The following is a 23,415-nucleotide window of genomic DNA, read 5'->3' on the forward strand; positions in this document are numbered from 1 at the left end:
GTGCTTTGGAACTTAAATATACTTTAAGATGTATATTGCTGACTTTTCAGTAGCAACATCCACATTTGTCTTTGTGGCTGGAGAAAGATTCCCCTCCTCATATGCACACACTGAGTTCTGTTTTTAGTATATTGATGAAAACATTTCTGTCAACTCCTCTTCTACAGTGACCAATATCTGTAACTATTTTTTTCTTCTTTCATCATGAATTCTAATCCTTTTCCTCACTGAAAACAATTCTCACTCAAAGTTGCAAAAGCTTACATACAGAGCCCATTGACTTAAATTTGCTAAGAAAAAGAGGATAGACTTAGATTAAATTAAAGAAAGAAATTGTTTACTGTCAGGGTAATGAGGGACTGGAACAGGCTGCCCAGAGAAGTTGCCCAATCCCTGCAAGTGTCCAAGCCAGTTTGAATGGGGCTTTGAGCAACCTGGTATAGTAGATGTCACTGCCTGTGGCAGGAAGATTGGAACTAAATGAGCTTTAAGGCTCCTTCCAAATCGAACCATTCCATGATTCTGTAATTTCATCTACAAATTCACATCATTGCATTCATGCCTATTTTATAAATATTAAATAAAAGAATTTTTAAAGAGGTCTCAAAGTATCAGGCTAAACAGGAGCTACAAGGCTTCATAAGCATGTATGCAATTTATGTTAAATGTTATTTTCAAATATTGCAGCATCAATACCGTTTATTAGATTATCCTATTTCTTCTTCTCATTAGATGCCTGTCAGTACAGCCTTTTTTATAAAGAATAATCCTCTACAACAGTTCTCAGTTGCTAAATGTGCACCATGTGTTACAAGTAAGAATTTTTACATTAATTTTAAATTAATTACCATATATTAGCTACCAGTCAAAAAGCTTACAGTCTTATTTTCAAACTAGCAAGTGCTTTCTAGAGAAATGGATGTTATTACAGCTGTAATAACATCCAGTCATCCATCTCTGGATTGTCTTCACAGAAATCTCCAAAAGTGGCACAGAAGGCACCATTACTGGAAGCAGTACATCCAAAGGACTCAGCACTTTGCTCACATTGTTGTTAAACCTCATATCTCAACAGAATGCCCCCTAAGGAAGCTGCAATGCTTCTGATACCCCAGATAGCTCATCAGAACAGGCATGGCTGTTTTTGCAGAGTAACACGTGAGCTCTCTTGCCCAGAAATCCACATCTGGGCCTACCATGCAAGAAGCTTCCTACATTGTGGGTGCAATTGGAATTTGGAGAGCTTTGTGGTCCAAAGTAAATTACGGAACCACAGAATATACTGAGTTGGAAAGGACTCACAGGGATCATCAGAGGTCTGAACTCTGTCAGGCTCAAGTTGCTTTTGAACAATTGTATTCAATATATGCAAATTACCATTTTCAGAGTTTAAGATAAAGATACCTTTCTAATGCCAAAAGCCCTCCACACCTGTCAAATATTACATTTCTAGACCAAGGCAGAAAGAGGGTGAGAGTCCACACCAGCATTTACATATTACAAAAATCAGTTTTCCGCTAATCTTTTTCTCAGTAAGACTTGAAGTGTTTACACTCAAAGAAAACTGTTTTGAAGAACACAACAATCTAGTCAAAACAACAAATTATAAAGGATAAAACAGATGATGATGAACTATGAAAAACTCAATAGAGTCATTATGAGATGAAATTACATGGCAATAGGACAAATGAATTTCAGTGTAGATATAAATCAAATTATGAAGATTGTAAAATCCTTTTATCCCCTATGTAGCAATAACACCTGTGAATACAAACACAACTTCCTAAATGGAGTGACTATTAATGACTAGTTCAAAAGGATCAAGAATGAGATCTTGAGACCCAACTCAAAGCTAAAGAGAGGATAGAAAAGTGCCTGTGGGGAGACAAGAAGGTACAGAGAATAAACCAAAGAATTTCACTGTGATATTACACAGACTGAAGTTCTTGTCTTTTCCATCTTTAAATACTGGAACAGAAGCAACTAGTAAGGATAATACAGAACATATTTCATAGTGGGAGACACTAATTGATATTCTTCAATTTGAAAGAGACAGCTCAGGAATGTGTAATAGAAGCTTATTGATTCTCGATTGATACTGAAAAGGAGAACAGGAACCTTCTGAAAGAAGTAGGAGACACAATCAAATTAAGAGGAAGCACGTTTCAAATAAACAAAAGGAAGTGTTTCTTCAAGCACAAAGATAAACAGTGTAATTCCTCACCACAGGATATTGCAGATGCTCAAAGTTTACATGAATCCAGGAGAAAACTGTACTTTCTAGTGGAAGAAAAATCAATTGGAAACTACTAAATTCACTGAAAACACATCTGCTGAGATGCAGTCTCAAATCATTGAAGTCTGGAAGAGTACTATACTTACTTACTTTGTCCTTACACTTGTCCCCAGAGCACCACTTCAGGTTATCATTAGAACAGGATGCTGAGCCTGATGAACCTTTAATCTGACCAAATGGGCATGTGTAAGTAAATTAAACAGTGACAGATCTTGGGAGTTGGAACTTGGTCATCTATACCATTTAATTGATAGACCCCAGCTGTGAAGGTTTTTTCAGACATTTCAATTAATCCAATTAGCATTTCCTCATATAATTCCCAGGCACAGTTCAAAAGCTAGGGATTATTTCCAACAGACACTTTTGATTAAGCCTGTTTCAAAGGGCAAGAGCATTAAACAACAGGAATATGAACAGATCAAGCCAAGTATCACAGAACTACCTGATACACCCTGGTAGTCTTAGTTTACTAGGATGCCAACGTGCCTGCATTATTTCAGGGAGAGAAATAAAAGAAGGGGCGAAGAGGTGACTAAATTGTTACAAGATGAGAAAGAGAAAACTTGTATATTTCTCTTTATAGCATTAGGAGACAAATATGAAAAATCTCTGTTTACATTTATATCCAGCTGCTAAAGCATTCAGTCTTACCTGCATGAAACAGGATTTCAAGGATTTCAAATATTCATCTCCCTGACCCAATAAAGTATCTGCACTCAGTTAACACAGGTAAGAGACAAATTTTAAGTACAGTGGCACAAACTCCACTCACATCCAAACAAGCAAGAGAACAGGACTATAATGCAAATTGCACATTCTTCCATTACTCCAAAGACATTAGGACCAGGTAGTGCCTGTGGATACAAGAAGATTTGCAGTTTATGGAATTTACTCTTCTAGCCTTTTGCTCAGAGTGAAGCATTTCTAGTAGAATCTACATCTCATAAATAAAAGCACTCTACTAATACACAGTGTTACTAACTGCTTCTTTTAATTGTAGTTTTTTTAGTATTTATAATTATAAACCTTTGTCTTCCATATACGCAAAACAGCTTCTATTTTTCAAGTAAATTGGAAGCTTCCCCAGTACTTGAGTCGTCTGGTTTTTACCACTGAAATTTATGATACAGACATTAAAATACTAGAAACGCTAAATAATGACTACCTTCAAACCAGCATGTTAGATCTAGGAAAGGTGATTCTTTCTTCATTTCCTTATGCATATTTAAGAAAAGCATATTGAAGACTGAAAAAAAGACTACACCTGGGGACACCCTGGAAGTTTATAGCACTCTGTGTTCTGGTTGGATAGAAGGTAGATAGAGGAGTATTTTATTAGGTGTGATAGGATGAAGTAGAAAATGTTGAACCTCCAGGAAATCTTCTTGACACTAAGATCTATTAGGAATTGTCTTCTAAAGGAAATAGATGAAGCCCTATTTCCTGGGATAATTCAAATTGTACTTCAGAAAATAGTAAATATATACAAAGAACATCCTGCGTTTAGAAGAAAATTGGGCAAATGAATTTTTTTTCTACATTTAGGCTGGACAAGCCCCAGACTCCTCCTCTCTTCTCATATGTATAAACAGGTGAAATCACAATTAAGACACACAATGTGTAATGTAAAAAGGATGAAACTCTGGAATAATAAATATCAATATAGTTTTATTCTCAAAGTTTCCCTTATTCAAATACATGTAACTTTTTAATTAATATAATTTTACTGAGAAATATTAATCACAGAATTACAGCAAAATACTAACTTTACCAGAGATCAAGTGTTTACAAGTGCATATCACAACACACAAACTGCAACATAGCTCAGGTCCAATGACATCCAGTTTTAAAATCCTCTACTTCAAGTGTGAAAGAAAGGGAATATGCTTTATGAAGGAAAAAGTCCTCTGAGTCTTCTGAGATATCAGCTAGTCCTGTGATTTTGTTATATAACAGCACACCTTGCCTCTCTGACTTACAACACAAAGAGGGATTTTATACCAGCATTTTGAAATAGCTAAACTAAGCAAAGGAAATAATTTAGGATTCCCAGGTCTGTAAAATGACTAATATCTATTAGTGACAATCAAGTAATGTTTGCCCAGATATAATCAACGTGTAAATGTGTTGGCTTTTCCATCATCACTATTTCAAATAAAATTCAGATTTGTTCCACATATAATGACTGCTAAATGTTATTGAAAATTATATATGGAGTTCACATTTCATGTGTCCCAGAAAACTGAATTCTTAGTGTTCTAGCTCATTTACAGAAAGAATCATATCTGTAAAGTGTACTAAGGAAAATACATATTCTAACCAGAAATATAGACAACAGAAAAAGTGGGAGACCTGGTTAAAGAGTACCAACTTGAGTGACCAAAGGAAGCAATAACCAGGAGGAAAGAGAATTATTTGCAGATTTAAAAAAGGAAAAAGGTATCTTAGAGGTTATTTGTCTAATTTGGGTATTTAATGTGGGCATTAGACAAGTACTTCACAGAAGTGAAGGAGTGACTGGGCATTGGAATGGGCTGTCTAGAGAGGTGGTAAAGTCACTGTCCTGGGAAGTGTTTAAAAAAAGACTGGATGTGGTACTTACTGCCATGGTCCAGTTAATAAGGTAGTGTTAGGTCATAGGACTTTTTCCACCTAGCTAACAGGCACTGGGTCTGTTCCAACCACCAAGTTATGTACATACTTCTAGTATCAGAATAAGTAATAATAAATAAGATTTTAACCTCTGCAAGTTTCAAGATAGGTCTGAGATCTTGAAATCCAGACCCAAATCTGGTAATCAGGCCAGATTGCTCAGGGCTTGCCTTGAAAATCTCTGAGAAAACTTGCTTCTAGAAAACCACTTTGGGCAACTTGTTCCAGAGCTTTACAGTCCTATCACAGAAAATGATTAACTGGACATTAAAAACAAACAAGTATGTATGTTCAAAAAGAAATGTTCTTGCTGTTCCCTGTGCTTATTGAATTTGAAATAAATGTAAGGGACACCTTGCATAATTTTGATGCTATTAAGTGAAAATTGCAGTCATTTAAGATAATCTTATGTCATGTGTTTTCATGTAGCAAGTCTTTAGTTTATTCTCTTTTGTGTTACCAGGATAAAAACTGCATACCACTGCAAGAGGAAATGACTTCTGTAATAAATAGTGTTAAAATTAAAAACCCTTTCCTAATGGCTACACAGCATCTTCCTTGCTGCATTTCCAGCCCACTGCCCAGCATGCACTACAGACACACACACAGACCATTTCTTTCCTCCTTTGCAGCAATGTTATGTATTTGAAGACTGTTCACATATTTTCAACTGACTCTACACTAAGAGCAAATCATGCAGTCCTTGCTCAAAGGTTCTGTATTCCTGAGCACCAGTCATTCCCAGCACTTGCACTTCAAAATCTGTAAAATTGAAGCCATGCCAACACCAAATATCACTTTTTAATAGGATTTTTTAATTAGTGTTGCAGACAATACTTCCTTTGGAACATCTTAGTCTTTCAGTTGCAATTTCATTTTTATTTTCAGGCTACATCTTTGATTTACCAAGAACATTCTGTATTTTAAAGCTTTTTTCTAGTTATTATCAGTACCTTCTGACTTCCTATCATCATGAAATGTAATAGTCATATTTTCTATCCCATACTGTAAAATTAAAATTTGAAGCAGTATTAGAAGGAGAACACATCCCCATGATTAGTTTGCCTACTTGGCAGCAAACCAATTAAAACTTCTCTCAGCATATACTTTTTCAGTCATGCTATAAAAGGGTAAACCAATGTTTTTGTTGCAGTTATAATACTATCATATAAGAGTGTCATTATGAGACACAAAGAAAACAGAATACAAAGGAGAATTAAAATAAATTCACAGTGAGAGTATATTTCCCTTGGAGGGAAAACTTGTAACATAACACCTTCACAGTCTGTACTTCCCATACCACTACTGCATTTTCTAAGAGAGAACCAAGTTCAGCCATGACCAAAAGCAAAACAAGACTTTTGGATTCCTCAAGAAGAACCAAGTGTGGCAGAGAAACCCTTAAACAGCATAAAGGAATCTCCCTCAATAATTTACATTATAGCTGCTTCCCATAACTGTAATGTACAAATGATCACATGCTGTCACCTCAGTTGTCTCCGCCTCTGTGGTGTCCACAAGGCTTGCCCTGCCAAAGCAGACCCTAATACAAAAAAACAACTATTTTCATTTGATGAAACGAGGTATAAGGCTGAGTTGGTATCAAGTATTCAATCCTAAGAAATGATAGGGTCACTAAACCAAAAGTAGAGGATGGCTCATTTCCATGTACTTCTGCAGGGAGACTGGAATGGCAAATACCCTGCACTGAGGTAGCTGTGCCCCACCCTAGGCGATATGCAAAATAGTGTGTGCAAAAATTTTGTTCCTTAATGTGCAATATTTGGCAGAATTTTTGGTAATAGGAAAAATTTCCATTTCAAGCTTTGTAATCATGTGTGTTACACACGAAGTAGTATAACTGTTTCATTTTGTGCTGCTATGTTAAAATGCAAATGTGTTGATAATTTTTTATACTGCAGTTTAGTAGCTGAAACTCTACATTGCTATTCTTAAATAATTATTTGAATTAAAGCTGAACTGAATAACTGCTAAGGACCTACTTCCCATAGCTTTCAAACACATGCTTCCCACACAAATATCATGTGTAGCTGCTGATGAGACTAGCCCAAATTATTTTTGAGTGATCACTGGTAAACAAAGAACCTTCCACTCTTATTTCCTTTGATTTGAAGGGCAGTTGAATGCAGCATTAATAAGTAATAATAGTAAACATAATAATAAATACTGGAAGGATTTTTAAATGGGACCTCTTAATTATCATCTGAATTTATGAGACAGAAAGAAAAAAAATGGTCTAAGCATGCTGTTTAGCTTCCACATCAGAAAAATGTGACTACCAGTGGTTGGGCCATTTTATTTCTGCTTTAAAATAAGGGAAATAAAGCAAAGAGAGTGGCAGCAACAGCTGGAACCTTATGCTTGTGCTCAAACACAATTTATACATAAAACTTGAGGAGAGCACAGCACAGCTGCAGAGCAATTATGGGGAGGAAAAAAAAAAAAAGAAAAAAAAATCCACAAACCCTTCAAAACTGATGAATGATGATACTACCAAGGAAATAAGATCTGTCATTGGAGTTAGAAACACTAAAGCTTAACAAGTGGGTTTTTTCAGAGGCTGAATCCTCACATTATATATGTTAGTTGCTATGGATGCTAGTTTTTACTTCTGATCCTTCTTCCTTCTTGGTTACTGGGATACTTCTTCCTAAAAAAAACTCCACATTTAAAATCTGTTTCAATTCTGTTAATCCATAGCATGCTTTCTGTAAAATATGAACACTGGAAAGCTGTCTGACACTTCTGAAGAGGTATGGTGGGTGAGTGAATATATCCATGTCCAAAGCAGCCTAACTCACAAATATATTACACCTTTTTAAATTCAGAAGCTGCCGCCTACTCTCTATTTTCATCAGTCTGAATATTGCCAGAAAAGCAGCTTCTGTCATTCTTCATCTTTATGATATATAAATTCAGCAGAAATGCTCTTCTGCACCCTTTTTTAGACAGTGGGCTGAAGCACAGAGAAACTACCTGTTTTAAGAAAATATTCTTATTTCAGGTTGCCTAATCCAGACCAGACAAAATTAGTGAGAAACCACTAAACAGACACTGAAGTTACAACCATAAAGTATCACCACTGTTACTTTAATTCCTATTAGACAAGCTAGTGTCCAGCTCTTCCTTCCACTTGTCCCTTAACACAAGTTTTTTTGCCTTTGATGACCTAGGAAGACTTACTTGTCAAAAGTAACACAAGAAGACTGGGTGGCATCATCTGATGCTGCCCAATGCTGGCATTCTATCAGCCAGGACAGCCTTCCACGAGGCCAGTTTAGCTCCCATTTTATTGAACAAGCTATTGAACTATTTCATGCCACCGAAGAGGCTCTGTTGGTTCCTCCAAAAATTTTCTTAGAGGAAAAAATCTAAATGAAGCCCCGATAGCACTCAACAAATGCATAAAGAACTTCTCATTCTTAAGCATTTATATGTCAAAAATTTAAGAATTTTATTAATTAAAGGGTTAAGGTAGACAGTCAGAACAAAGCTCTACCTGGTTGGCCATATACCATATTGTTAAACCAAGAAGTTAAACCAATAAATTACATGGACAGAGCAATTTACCTTTTCACCTTCTTCACCTTTATTACCTGGAAAGCCACGTTCACCCTGGAACACAAAAGGATAAAATACAAATCTCAAACGAACATTGTTCAAGTAATTGTATTTTTAAAAATAATTTTACTGCACTGAACTTTTATTATGAGACAAAAATGAAGTAATTTGGATGCTGATTGTCTCTCATTCAAAAAGGTGTGAAATGTCTACAAAATATAATATGACTTTCCATAGTTCTTTTCAGTTAATAAGAGTAATTTATTTTTCCATTCATCCTAAGGGATTTTCTCAGATTTAAAATTCTGAACTATTTATTGACTCTAGATCTGCTTATTAAAGTACTTCTATTCTTCTGCAGAACCAATTTTAATACATTTATTCCTATTAATACCTTCATTTTAATTTTTAAATATAACTAGTCAACTGTGAAGGTCTCCTACCCAGATCAACTGAAAAAATATACAGATATGATTTATGAAAAATAATTTATTTCACTTTGAAAAGCATATCAAATTACCCAAGTATTAAAAACAAACAAAAAGAAAGAAAGAGAAAACACAGAAGGTTGAGTTTTAAACTATCAACTCAAGCTCAGGTTATTTCAGCAGATTGAATTCTTTGTTTGATGGTATTTCAATAAAAAGGCCTATTATAACACTCTTTCCAGCTCTGATTTTCCTAACTTTTAGCTCAGAAAAGGATCACTGTGTACAATGTTACTATGTTAACATCTTCATCAAATGCAATCTGCAGTCTGTCTATATTACACAAAAATATCACCTGCTCTAGGTTTTTATTAATGTATACTTGCATGTTTTGTGAGACATACAGAAGACAGATGGGCAAAATTATATACAGACAGCACAAAAACTACCTAATTAAAAAAATGAAAACTTTTTACTTTTCCCTCAAATCATCTAGAAGGACATAGTTTGCATGTCTTTTCCAGTCTCCAGAATTCTGTCTCATGGCCTCAGTACAACACACACGATTTTTATACATTCTGTAGACAAAAAGAGTGGAAAATATCTAAATGAAAGCTGATGGTGTTTTTAAAGTTCCTTAAAAAAAAAAATAGAGCAATGTCTAAACATGCTTTCAGCCTTCAGAAAGTGTAATCTCCTTAAATAGAAGTCTAAGGTTTAAGTGAGGTTAACTAGAACAGCTGGCTGTAACTTGCAAAATTTGTAGCAGAATTTTGTCAAAACTTTCAAGCAACGTATCTTGTACTGATCATGTACTACACATCTGGGAATTGAATTTAAAGATTTGGAGGTGTGAAGAAGTATAAATTATCAAATAGTTCTGGACTTTTCATCACTTCCTACAGTGGCTGCCTTTCACTTTTTTCTTTTAGAGGGGGTGGCTTATACAATCAACAGCTCAATTTTAGAAGTAAGCCCAAGAACAAGCATAGAAAATGGTATCTAGTGAAATAAACTTTCGTATGTCCTCACCTAAAAATAAGAGGCTAATTCCTTAAACAATTTGCAAATATATATGATTTATGTTCAGTTAATCTAGTTTCCTTTTTTTACGAAAAATTGTGTCATATTCTTTTGAAGCCCCTTCCAACCTGAGTTGTTCTATGATTCCCATTCTTCCCAACAGCTGGACACTCTAAAAAACACTCTAAAAAATTTGTGGAACTGTTTTCTTCGTTTAACTTTCTCATTTGTGTTTTTACACAATCCCAAATTCATTACATGAAAATTATACTAAGATAGAGTCAACATTTCTCTAGTTTTAGGTTGTATTCATTGCCTCTCTGACAGGAGTCTGACTCTGGCTTTTCCACACCTACCCAGTATTTACAGACAGCAATGAGTCTGCACATCACCCACCACACCCCACTTTCCAAATCCTCTCACCTTAAGGCTGAACAAGCCCATGTCCCTCAGCCTCCCCTCTTACATCATGGGCTTTAAGCCCTGGCCGTCTTGGTGGAGCTCAGCTGGACTCACTCCAAGGAGCTGCTCTTTGCCCTCTCCAGGGAGCTCCAAAGTGGATGCAGAACTCCACATGTGGTCACACAAGCACTCACCAATCACTCTTCCTGGTCTTCTGGACTTGCACCTGCTAAGGCAGCCCAATATGCCTTTGGCCTTATGCAAACAAAGGGCATCCTTTACTTGTTAGTGAACTTCCAACTCCCTTTCTGTAGAGCTGCTTTCTAGAAATTTGGCACCTGACCTGTACTGTGACATGAGGCAGGCAGACATGACTTCTCAGAGGCAGGCCCACGTGTTTTCCTTTGCTTAACTTTAAGAGCTCTGTGACAGCTCATTTCTCAGTATTGTTCCTTCTCTACCTTCTAGTGCACTGACTACTTCTCTGAATTTGATAGCATCCACGAACTTCCCTATCATGCATGTTATTAATAAGGACATTAAATAATATCCAGTATTGCCTCATGGCAATTGACATTATTATGAGGCAGCAGTCAGACTGGTTAACATCATTCCACCTTTGACCCAAATCTTCCACCCACTCTGCTGTTCATTTATCCAGTTAGAACCCCACAGATTCTAGTGCAATTATGTGTCTGAACACCAGGCCAAAAGCCTGGCTGGAACCAAGCTATACAACATCCACTGCTCCTCCCTAATCCACACTGACAGTCATTTTTTCAGAGTAGGTAATCAGGTTGGTCAATGTGATATATCCTTGGTAAATCCATGCTGGATGTTTGCAGTGACCTTTTAGTCCTTCCTCTGTTCAGACACAGCTTCCAGGATTTGCTACACAATTTTTCCAGGGACAGAGGTGGAGGTGACTGGCCTGCAGTTCAATGGATCCTTCTTGAAGATGGATGAGGTTGGCTTGTTTCTAGTCATCAGTGACCTTCCCTAGTAATCATAACTTTTTGGTAATGACAGAGGGCAACCCTGAACTCACATCACTCCTGGATGCATAATGTTTGGTATTGTGCAAGCACCCAAGTAGCTTAAGTGCTCCTTAACACTGTCTACTGTGGCCAGTGGTTCATCATCACACTCTCTGCTAACATGCATAACTGGGAGGCCTGAGGGCAAAACTTATTAGGGAAAAAACCAAGGTGAAAAAAAATTGGATACTCTCAGCCTTTTCCACATCCCCCACCCATTAAGCAGCAGGTCAACCTTTTCTTCAGTTTTGTTTTTGCTATGGATACAGTTAATAGAAGCCCTCCATGCTGCCCTTAAAACTCTCTTACTAGTTTTAATTCTAGATGAGTTTCTAGTTTCTTAACTTCATCACCACATGCTCTGGCAGTGTCTCTATGTTCCTACTGGGTAGCTCACCCGTGCTTCCACTGCTTACTTTCTTTTCTGTCTGAGGTCAGCCAGAAGCATCTTGTTCATCCATGCTGGCCCTCTGCCATACCCACTCAACTCCCTGCATAACAACATGGAGTGCTCTTGGGGTTTAGGTAGCTGTCCTCCAAGATTAACCAGCTGGGCTCCTCAGATTTGCAGGACAGCTTCAATCATTCCTTGGCTTCCTCTTTGCCAAACTCAAAATTTTTTTCTCCTTGAAACTCTCCTCAGATCTCTTGTTTTCTAGTCCCCTGAACATAAATTAATTCCCTGCTGGACCCTCTCTGGTTTCTCCACATCTCTTGTGGAAGTGAGGTTAGAGGACTCCCTCAAACATGACTCAGTATACCAGCATACCAGCAGCACACCCAAGCAAAGAAGTGAAAATATCACCCCCTGATCTGCTAGGTGCAATTCTAATTATATAGTCCAATATGTGGTTTATTTTATTCCAGTAGGGGAATGCTGTTAGCTCATAATTGAGTCTCATGTCTACATCCCCATTATTTTCATCAGTGCTGCTGTTCCACAAGTCAGTTATTGCCTGTACCAATGTTAGTGATCAACAATGCCTTATGGTTCAGAAATAGCCCAGGTCTTTATTTTTTTTTTTTTTCACATATTTAAATTTAAAAAAAATCCAAAATAGAGAAAATAAGAAACAAAGTCAGCAAAATGTAGATAAATTTTAGGAAATTTCCACTTGACAGTATAAAAAATATAACAGTATTAGCCACTCGTAACTTCAAATAATTCAAATGCTGCAGAAATAAAAAAGTTAAATTTAAAAAGTATCACATGTATGGCTAATTTAAATTCTCCTTTGTGCAGCAAAATTCTCATATTAAGTTAGGCAAAACATTTCAAGTTTTCATGGACAATCATTGATTGCTTGTCCTGATATCACTGCAGTATTGCTGATCTGATTTTTAGTGTTTTAAATATGTCTGCAGTACAAGTCAGTGGGATCCTGGCTTTGAATGTAGAAACTGATAGACTGTGGTAATCTTGCTACCGAACAAAATGCTGGCTACCTTATCTGCAGAAAATAAGCTTCTTCCTTCCTTCCTTCCTTCCTTCCCTCCCCTTGTGCTATATTACAGGAAGTGTCTGCCCTAAAGATACACAAATTGCACCAAGGTCATGTAGCAGAACATTTTCTCAGAATTTTAATAATAACAAAATAATTAGGAATTTTTTGTGTGGTCTCTTAATTTGTTGAAGCAGCAGAACTATTTCCCCTACAATTTTCTAAAAGGAATTAGCTGGACAGGCTTTAAGATTTAATTCCAAATATTTGCCATTAAAAGCACCTGCAATCAACAAAAAATCTGACCATGAAAAGAGGCAATTTTAACAAGTATTACCAGCACAGTCCATAATAAACATGTCTCTTTTTGCAAGTTCTGGCCTTCCTACAATATTCCACTTCTGGAAAGAAGCAAAAGATTAAAATGGAAAAGTGGAAGAAGTGTTGCTCCTCCTCTCATTTTGCTGAGATCTCAAAACTCTCAAATTTAAATTTTTTGAGTCTGTAATCTTGTAATTGAAAAGACCTGTACAGTTTGAAGAATTAGGCAACTGGTCTTAATGCAAAATAATATTGTGGGGCAGGTTTGTACCCCAGCCCCCCATGTCCTTTATTTTTTGAAAGAGAAGTCAATACTGAAGTTCCTCTGTCACATTATATAACTCAGAAACTGGATATGTAATTCAAGTACCAGTTATGTAGATACTGGACAGCTGGCAAAAAGGATGTTGAAACTGCAAATGATTAGAATGAAAGGTTTTTTTTATTTTTTGGGGAGTATTTTTTTGGTTTCTCTTCTATCTTGGAGCCAGTAGTACTGGGTTTGCCAGGAGCACCTACTCAGCCAGTTTCCCCCTGAAACAAACTGTACAGAGAGACATCATTTTACAGATCTAACTCAAATTAAGAGAAAAAGGCATCTGGACATGTATTGTTTCTCGTTCCTTTTCTATGGAATAGCTGAATTATTTCTAGGGTTATTTATCTCCTACCTTGTATTTGGTTAATATGTTTTTCACTTTCAAAATAATAGGCCATTAACAATTACAGGTTACCTAATTCTGTAGCAGATACAGCCATAGGTTGCTTCAGACAACTGGACAACAAAATTTAGAGAATTTTGATCACACAAAAAGCTTTCTCAATCTTCATTTCAGGCCAAATTCTGAAGAAGACAGTCCAGAAGGCATTTGCATGCTAAAACCCCAACAAGTGTCCCACGGCTTCCACTGTCTGCCCGGTACCTCTCAGGCAACTGAGCACACAGGGACCTACCCTCAAACCATTAGGTCCAACAGGGAGCTGTATGCAAAAGGCTGACTGCTGGTTTCTAGGCTCTGCTCAAAGGGCCATTTCAGATCTTTCCTTCATCTCCAAGTGCCTAACTTACTCAGCACGAAGAAAGGCAAATTTTGAACCTCTGCAAACTGGCAGGCTTGCCCTACTTCCCAAGTGAATGTTTTATATGTTTTATAGAGGGCTAATTTACTGTGCCCTCTAACCGATGTTTTAAAACAAGAGCAAAGTACGCCATCTGTACAGTTGACTGTCACCCCTGGCTCCCAAATGACTTTCTCCTTACACTGACCATGGAAATTAAGGATCTGATTTGAATTTGCAAATTCCATTCAGGGAACAAATGCTTAAATGTTACGTACAGAAACCGAGCACAAGTAAAACCAAACGCCTTGTTAATCAAAAATGTTTTTAAAAGGCAACTATTCAAGCTGAGCAACACAGTAAACTTTCTCCTCAATATTTGAATAGGAGTATTTGAACAAAAGAAAACCATAAATCAAGAACTTTGAGTTGAGGGCTAGACAATTCAATTCTGCATTTAATATATAGCTTTACAAGGAAAAGATATAGCTAAAAGCCTAGTAGTATCTCATTTGGAATTAAAATATTAAAAATTGCAGTAATTGCCTTTTCCATTCTTTCTTACTAAGGTGTATTAAATAATTACAGACCTAGTGAGAACCTGGCTCTGCCACTCAAAGCTAAGAACCACCCTCCATTTACAGATTCATGAAATGTACCACCATGAATACATTTAACTTTTTGTCATAATTAAACTATAGTTACTGAGCTGAATTCTGGTAGAATTCATTTCTGCTCGTATGGCTTCTAATAGGAGCTTAGAAGTCTTATTAAAAGAATCTAAAATTAAATCCTTTCTCCATTCCGTTCATGGATTTGATGTTCTTGACAGAAGTTGGGCCTAGTAACTTGTAAATCACCCAGTTGAGGTTTTTGTCCATGCCAAAATTCACCAACCAAAGAAAGTTTTGAAAGTTCCCTTGCTCAATTCCAAGCCAAGTAGGAGACAAATGCCTCACAGACACAAAAAGAACAAAGACAAAAGAAAAACTGCAGGCCCTCTTAAAAACAAAGAGCCAATAAAAGAATGATTATTCATCAGAATGATATAAATAATTAAGCAAATAAATACAAAGCCCTGATGACATACAAAAATTAAAATAAAATTTAAAACAGCTTGCTAAAATGCAATTTTTGTAACTCCACGTATGGTACAGTGGAGTTCTTCTTTCCAGCTCCTGTCTGTAACAATACATGGTAGCATACTGGGGGAAAAGTCTAAATACTCATTACAAGTAATCATTAGCCCTTCATTTTCTCTAGATTTACAGGATGGATTGTGAAAAAATCTTCATATTCTGCTACCAGATAATAAAATTTCATCTTCCCTCCTATACTGGATCACTGTAAACTAGAAAAACACCCCCAAAACACAATCACAGCTTTTTTTTACAAAGACAAGGTCTTTTGTCTTGCATTGTTTAATCAGTGCTCTACGGATTACTATTTCTTTAACACTACAATGCAAAAATACACTTTGACATCAATATCATCAGTATTGATTCTTATTAAATCTAAAACGATTGATGTTGCGATTGCTTTAACTGTTTTGGAAATATGTAATATATTTATATACTTGGTCCTTAATATACTTATAATTTATTGAGTTTTTCAGTTTATAATTGCACTGCAACAGCTTATAAAATTAGAGAAGAATTTTGACGGTAGAGTAAGATGCTTTGTATGTGTATATATACCATCATTCTTAGAAGGGATTTACATCAGTTTGTATACCTTGATTTCCACATTTAGCTATTTTCCGTTCCAAATAAAGGACTTGCAGACTGAAAAATTGAAAAAATAAAAGGAGTGGCTATCTTAACATACAAGCATATGAACTTTATCAGGAGCCTTATTACCTGTACTGTGAAATAATATCGGAGCAAAAGATGAATTAGGAATCATATTATATAAACACACACACAAGAAAAAAAAAAAAGAGAGCAAAAGAAATGGAACCAAAAAAAAACATGTGTTGAAAGAAACTTTTATCAATCACTTGGAATAGCATTTTGCTATTTGGACTATTTTAGGCACTAACAAGATTTATAATGGCAAACATACTGGAACTTCATGAGATTCTCTTCAAGGCTGGGAAAGAGAAACAATTACTGTAAAATATTTTAAGCATTTTTCAGACATGGTTCTATGAAATTAAAAAAAAATAAAGAAACACCCCCCCCAAAAAAAAAAAAAAAAAAAAAAAAACAAACCACCAAGAAGCAATCAAATGCTTCTCTGTTCTCAATATGAAAACTTAACATTTTTATTTTTAAATTTACTGGGGCACTGCCAGTAGCTTTATTTACTAAATAGGTTTGATACTCCAGGGTTACTAGCAAGGAAACTCTTCTTAACTGAAGCAAAATCAGCACGTTAAAACACTACTTAAGTGTTTTGATAATTTATGGATATGTGCCTTCCATTAGTCTAAGTATGCCAGACCCTGGGAATAATCTAATAGCCTGGTGTTTTAAAATGAGGACAACTATTTTTAGAGTTGCAGAAATGGAGCGGAATGTTCAACAATTTACTGTCAGTGGGCTTGAGCAGCATCCTCCCCCGTGGAGCACGTACCCAGACAGTGCACAGCCACCAGCAGGGGCAGAGCATTGCCTTGAACAGATGAAAATCTCACATCAATTATAGTCCATTATATGACACCTTTCTTAGCCTACTGGAATATCTCCTTGTTTATTTAAACAGGCTCATGTTAATGGTTAGGATCATCCAATAGAATATAAGTTATGTAAAAATGTATTCAAAATATATTTATTAAAATTTGCTCCGTGAATTTCCTGGATTAGTCGTGTCAAGAAGTTTCTGCTGAACATAATGACAATTTGGCTTCACTGCATCTACCAAGCCTTTCATTCCCTCTTGGTTACTGCTGAGCTAGCAGCACTTCCTGAGTTCTTGTTCCAAACTTGATCCATGTGAGCAAGAGTAAGATCTTCCCTTAAAATAACCCGATGAAGAAGGGCTTGTGACAGGTAAATAGTTTGTTTCCTTTGCTCTGTCCTGCTTCCACAGTAGCTCCAGGGGAGCAGATGCACCAATGTTTGGCCAAGGGGGTCAGGGCATGTCAGAGGGCTCGTGTTAAGTAACTGCTCAAGAGAAAGGCAAATGGCAATAACCCTACTAATCTTATTTGCATATTATAACATAGACTGAGTTCAGAAGGTGCCAGTCCTCCTCATTCCCATCCCTTCCTTTTACCCATCTTTGGGACAAGACCAACTTGTCTATTCATTCAGTCAATTCGATGTTAATATACTCTAAATTAAATGTCACTTGAAAATCTAGGTTTTGATGCTTTATATTCAGACTAAAGAATCAGTTGTAAGCAGCCTCAGAGCATCAGAGAACATTGCCACAGGGCTCCTTACTCCTTACTGTGATCTCTTTAGTTGGCATTGTTTTTTTTGTTTTTTTTTTTCTTGATATAAACATGTCTCAAAAACCATGCAAATCACACAATATCTATAATCAAATACATAAAACATATTTTCATGCATAACGTACATACATAAGTCAAAAGTTTGTTCCTATATTTTCCCCCACAGAGTATTTCCACCCAGAAGATGAAATCAGAGAAGTGCTCTGAAAACCAAACATGAAAGGACCACTCCATTTATTGACAAGCACAGCTACAGCCGGGTATACTGCCTTTTTTTCCCCCCATTTTTTATTTTGGTAATAAACAGACTGAAGTATTTGGGACGCATGTCAAGGAATGGCTTCTGTGCCATCAAAAAAGTATCAGCAGAAGCAGAGCCTCTGTTATCATCAGGTCTTTCTGCCTTTGGCAATTACAAATGGTATTCACTGCTATTGCATGTCATTGAAGAGGTGACAACTTAAAAATACAGTGCAGACACAAATTAAACATGGGCTGGATAACAATACAGTTCATTTGACCTACAACATCATACACAGAACATTAAAAAAAAACCAAATAAAATTCACAAGAACATTTCCTGTAGAGTAGTGAGAACATGCAAATAGGCTTCTGGCTGAAAAACATTCTCAAAGACTTAAAAGTTCTTATAGATGAACAGTTTAAAAATTAAGTCTAGCCAGTTGAGTTTTTCCATTACCTGAGGCAATACAGTTTAAAAAAGTTTGAAGTGATATTATACTTATGGACAACTGATAGTTTACTGCAACTATGTTTTTTCCCTTACAGCAGCTCTGTCAAAAGGAAAATTGCCTGACCTACACACCATCTATTAATTTACTGCTAATCCAACCATAACATAGTGTTAAAGCAAATCCAAATCCTATTAAAGTTTCAACAGAACTGGAAAGTAATCTAATTGGCCTTGCTCAAATAATATTTGAAATGTAATAATGCTAAATGTATGTTAAAAAGTATTATTCGATATGAACACATTGCTGAGGTATTTCAAAAATAATATAATGTATTATGACTATTATATTCAACATAATAGTTGGAACTCCAGGTTTATATTAGGAATGTAAACAGCACAGGTCAACCTTTTACATCTCAAAAGCTATTCTTTATAAGAGAACTATTATCATCATCATCATCATCATCATCATCAGTATCTAGTCCCATAATCTGAAGATTCAGAAGTCAGATCTCAGCTGGTACAAATGTAAGTTTATGCTAAAAAAGTCAGACCCATAGACCATTAAATACTAACTTCAATGTTTAACCACACAGATATGAAATGCAAAAAAGCAGTAGAAAAAGTAATCATTTAGGCCAAATCAGAAACAAATAGAACTGCATATAGACTGAAATTTCTAATCTAAGAACTAAATCACATCAGTACTTTTCCTGAAATGCCATATTGTTAGTGTGCTTATAGCCACAAATCTCTTTTCAACCACTGATAAATAAAGCAGTTCAAAGTACAGTTTCCAGGTCTCCACCTACACATAAGATTTTTAAGCCTTTCCAATAAATGCCTCTCCTTACTTCCAAAACAATGCTTTTGACATTTACTGTGTTTTGGAGACAGATTAAGAGGATAACCACATATCTAGTACTCAAACTCATCTAGACTAACTTGGGAGTCTGGGATCAGGAGATCTACTGTCAACATGGGAGCCCAGGAGCTGGTCCCTAAAGGTAAGTCTTCATTTTCACAAGTTCTGACCACCTCTATGGGTAATGATGGCATCTCAGCCTAGTAGAGTTGTAATTTTCCCTTTCAGGCCTTTTCTTAACCTCTTTGAAGCTTATTAGCCTACTCTGCATACTTCATCTAGGTTGCCTAACAGAAAGCAACTTGTCTGCTATTCGAGGGACACAAGTTTTTGCATGAGTTTTTAACCATCCTCTCATTAAAGCCTAATGTTTATTTAGAGAATCAACACTACTCTCTGCATTCCTTTCCAATTCTCGTTCAGCAGAAGTATTGTCAGTACAGTGTGACAAACTGACAGAGTGGTTATACTGCACTGGCAGTATAACCCTGTCACCACAGAGAGTCACACAGTTTTCTTAATAGATCCTGAAGTATTACCTTTTTTCCAACTCATAGATTTTATACCAGAAGACAAAAATGTTCAGACCAAAGGATGGAGAAATGGGGTGGGGAAGACAAAATGGCCACAGCCACTCTTACATTACATATTCTACTACCCACTTAGGTTCCCATTAATCAAAGGTGATTGGCAAAATCATCCTGCTACTCTTCTATTTTCATTGCTGCCTTTGCTAGCAGAGCTACTATCATAGCACTGACTAACAAATGCCTTCTTCTCATCAAAACAAAACCAATCCCTTCCCACCCCCCAGGCTGCCACTGAGACAATCTTGCTCCAATTATGCAATGTGCAGTAATGCAGCTTACAACAAAGCTTCAAAAATTCATTAAGGAATAGCATTGTCCACATTGTAGACAATTCCCATCTGTTAAATAGTTTCCCACCTTTGCTCTTCCCTCATGGCCTTGGGCGCACCTCTATCAATACTCTATGCTCCACTGGACAGGGAATTTATTTTACTCCAGGTTTCTGCTACTTTGTCTGAGAAAGTCCCAAAACCTTGTTATGTTATTGGAAGGCATACCAACACAGAGTATATGGCCACAGCCCAGAAGCCTAGCACTCTCCTTCCATTCATACTTTTAAAGTGAATTTTCATTCTGCAAGGTGGACAGCTAAATAATTATTTCTTGAGATACTATTGTCAATAGCTACAAATAATATGCTGTGAATCTTCCATGTGTAAAGGTAACAACTAACTAAAGGTTACAACTATTAAAAGAAGTTAATTATGAAATAATTTCTCCTATGTAGAGTCTTATTTCAAAGTAACATCATGTTTTTTTCATGTGTGTGAGACAATCAGAGCTGTCATACAAAATAGAAAGGGAGCATAGTGAAAGGGATGTTAATTCTGAAGAAAAAGCATTATCTGATTAGCTTCTCAGTATCTGTAAAAAAAAAATAAAAGTCTGTCTTGTGTGAGGTACTTGTTAAACACAAACCAAACACCTGTCACCCAGCTGGGCCACGTGTGTCACTGCTGAGCCATCTGCAGGAGCACACCCTGTGCCAGTTGCTTTACTTAGTGTGGCCTGGGAACAAGAATCCATTAGACAAAAAGTCAACAGTGGAATTAGCAGCACTTTTTCTTTTAGTGCCCTTCCACTTACTTGTTTGACTTCTTGTGTTTCTATTTTTGGGAGCCTCATGCCAGAGAAACAGTGCTGACTGCTGATTAGACAAGTCTTGGCCCAGTCTCAGCGTGTCACATTAATTTAATCGGTTTAGACTTGAAACATGCAGTATGGATCTTAGGTGTTTATAAATACGGGCTAGCAGTGAGAACTAAAAAAACAAAAATACATTCTGGTTTGCAATACCTGTGAACGATTTTACTATATAATAAAATGGAATTTTTATTTCCAACAATTTGGTACCTGTGAATTTAAAAAAGCAATTTACATTGAATTTGGAATATAAAAACTGTGCTACCATTTTAGTGTGTTTGGAGACAAGAAATATAGTCGTTGACATTAAAAATGTACATGAGCTGCATTTATTTAAATTTTAATAGTGTAACTCCCCACTAAAAAAGGGGCAAAGGAGAGTTAACAGGCCACAGGTAACTGCAGCCAACAGTATTATGTACAACCTCTGTATAATTTGTACTATGTATAAATTTTTTATTGTATAAAACAAAAAATTAAAAAAAAAAAATGTTCTACTCATAATAGAAGTTATTATCCAGGCAGAAAATACTCTTGTATATAGTTTAAAAGAAGCACAAAAATACAAGTTATCCATCATTATCCTAATAGAAATCAATGATTCATCAGATCAAAAAATCGAATATTCTGTGACGTTCAATACCTAGTGCCTTAAAAGAAGACAAAACTAAGCAAAATGTGTCAGACAAGATGTACAATGTGGCAGTACAGTGAGAAAGTTCGTTCCTCCCCAGTTAGCCCATTTCCTGCAACACACGGCTGCCAACTTTTACAGTGCAATAATGGGTACTTTAAGCTCTGCATTCTGATGAGATGTGGAATGTTCAGAATATCAGTTTCAAAACCTACTTTCTCTCGCCCTCAAAAAATGAAGAGAAAAAACACACAAGATTAAAATCTATGTGACACAGAAACCTTCCAGAAAGAATCCAATAAATACAATTTATGAACAATTGAAGAAGGATCCTCAAGCCTCCCCTTGCCCTTTTAAGCTCTATAAGGTCCTGACTGAAACTTTTCAAACACAGTTAAGAACCCCAGAGCCAAACAGACTCAGCTAGAGTATTCATGACTCTGATTAAGGAACAAAGGGCTGCATTTAATGACTGCATTATTTAACAACTGCATTATGTTTTACTTCCACGTTATATAAGGGGCTAACAAAGGCCTGCCCTGCATGGCACTATGCCATGCTCTGCTTTGCTCCCTGTATCCCAGAGCCCTCGAAAATGAATGGTGACCTTTGGTTGCTTTGGCCACACCTCGCATCACATCACAAAGGCAGCTGCTGCACTCCAGGCCCCCAGGACGAGGCACGCTCTGCTGGTTATTGCAGTTGCAATGCAGATCCCAGAGGGTATATATACCTCCCACTCTTATCTCACCAGCGTCACTTGCCTGCAGGAGAACACAGCTTTGATGCCAAGCAATACAAGCAATGTCTGGCTCCAAAATCACATTTGTACTTCTGTTCTACTGAGACATACTAATCTGATTTTGAGGGAACCCATGAGAGCACAGAAGACAATGCTGTAACTTTCCTCAGATGGGACTGAAGCATATTTTCTTTCCCTCAAAAGCAATGATTCTTTCATTAAAAATGAAGTCTTTTCTCACCAACACCTACAGCAGTCGCCAGCACCCTTCCCTCCAGAATGGAACTATCACCCAAGCAGTGTCACTGTACGCCAGGTAATTTGATTCCACAGAGCTTTCTCTGGAGAACTAAACTGAACTGAACTGCTGTCGTTTAGCTTTAGGAATTGAAAAACCGGGAGCTCAACAGTTCCTGGAGTTATGAACTGCAAAAATCACCTAATAAGGCAAAAATAAGTCAGCACAGCAGACAGCTCTCTGGAATCAAATTTATGATCAAAGGCTATTCAAAACACTTTCTTGTAATGCTAAAGAGAGAGCAAGAGCAAGCAGGCAAGAACCATACTTGCTGAAGCAATGAAACAAGTTTTGGAAAACATAATGATCTAAAGTGTAATTTCCAAGTAAGATAATTTATTTTATTTTTAATCATACCTATCACAAATATATCGGGACCTACTATTTTCATATGCATCCATTGCTTAAAATCAGATGTATACTAATTTTACACCAAGATATCACTGAAAACACAAAAAGAATACAAAACTGGTAGAGAATTTGTTGCTGTAATAGATGGCATCCAATTGTCTGATTTACCAGCCCTCATCAGCAATTCTCAAGCTGAAAGCTTTAAACTCAGTGGTAAGAAAGCTTCTAACTGTACCACATTCTTACAGCTCACAACCCTTACTTTGAAAAGATTTCTGATGTCGAATATTTTTCCTCTGTTACTGATTACGTTATTTTGTTTATGTTAGAGACTCCAGAGCAAAGAAGCACAAATATTTTTCAAAAGTTGAATAACTAACACAATTTATGTCCATACATGATCTCAGAATATTGAAATATAACTGATTAGCAGTGATGGGAGCTCATAAATTGGAT

At 36.5% G+C, this 23,415-nt stretch overlaps 1 protein-coding gene across 1 annotated transcript in view; it reads right to left on the reverse strand.

The window, feature by feature from the left end:
* COL19A1 (collagen type XIX alpha 1 chain) overlaps positions 1 to 23,415 on the reverse strand; it is a 182,567-nt gene that overhangs the window by 106,502 nt on the left and 52,650 nt on the right. The window contains exon 12 of the mRNA XM_077782360.1: positions 8,540 to 8,584. Coding sequence (XP_077638486.1) covers positions 8,540 to 8,584 — 45 coding nt within the window. The remainder of the gene's footprint in view (positions 1 to 8,539; positions 8,585 to 23,415) is intronic.

The sequence above is a fragment of the Lonchura striata genome, chromosome 3 (assembly GCF_046129695.1).
Source record: "Lonchura striata isolate bLonStr1 chromosome 3, bLonStr1.mat, whole genome shotgun sequence".
In the NCBI taxonomy this organism is placed as follows: domain Eukaryota; kingdom Metazoa; phylum Chordata; class Aves; order Passeriformes; family Estrildidae; genus Lonchura; species Lonchura striata.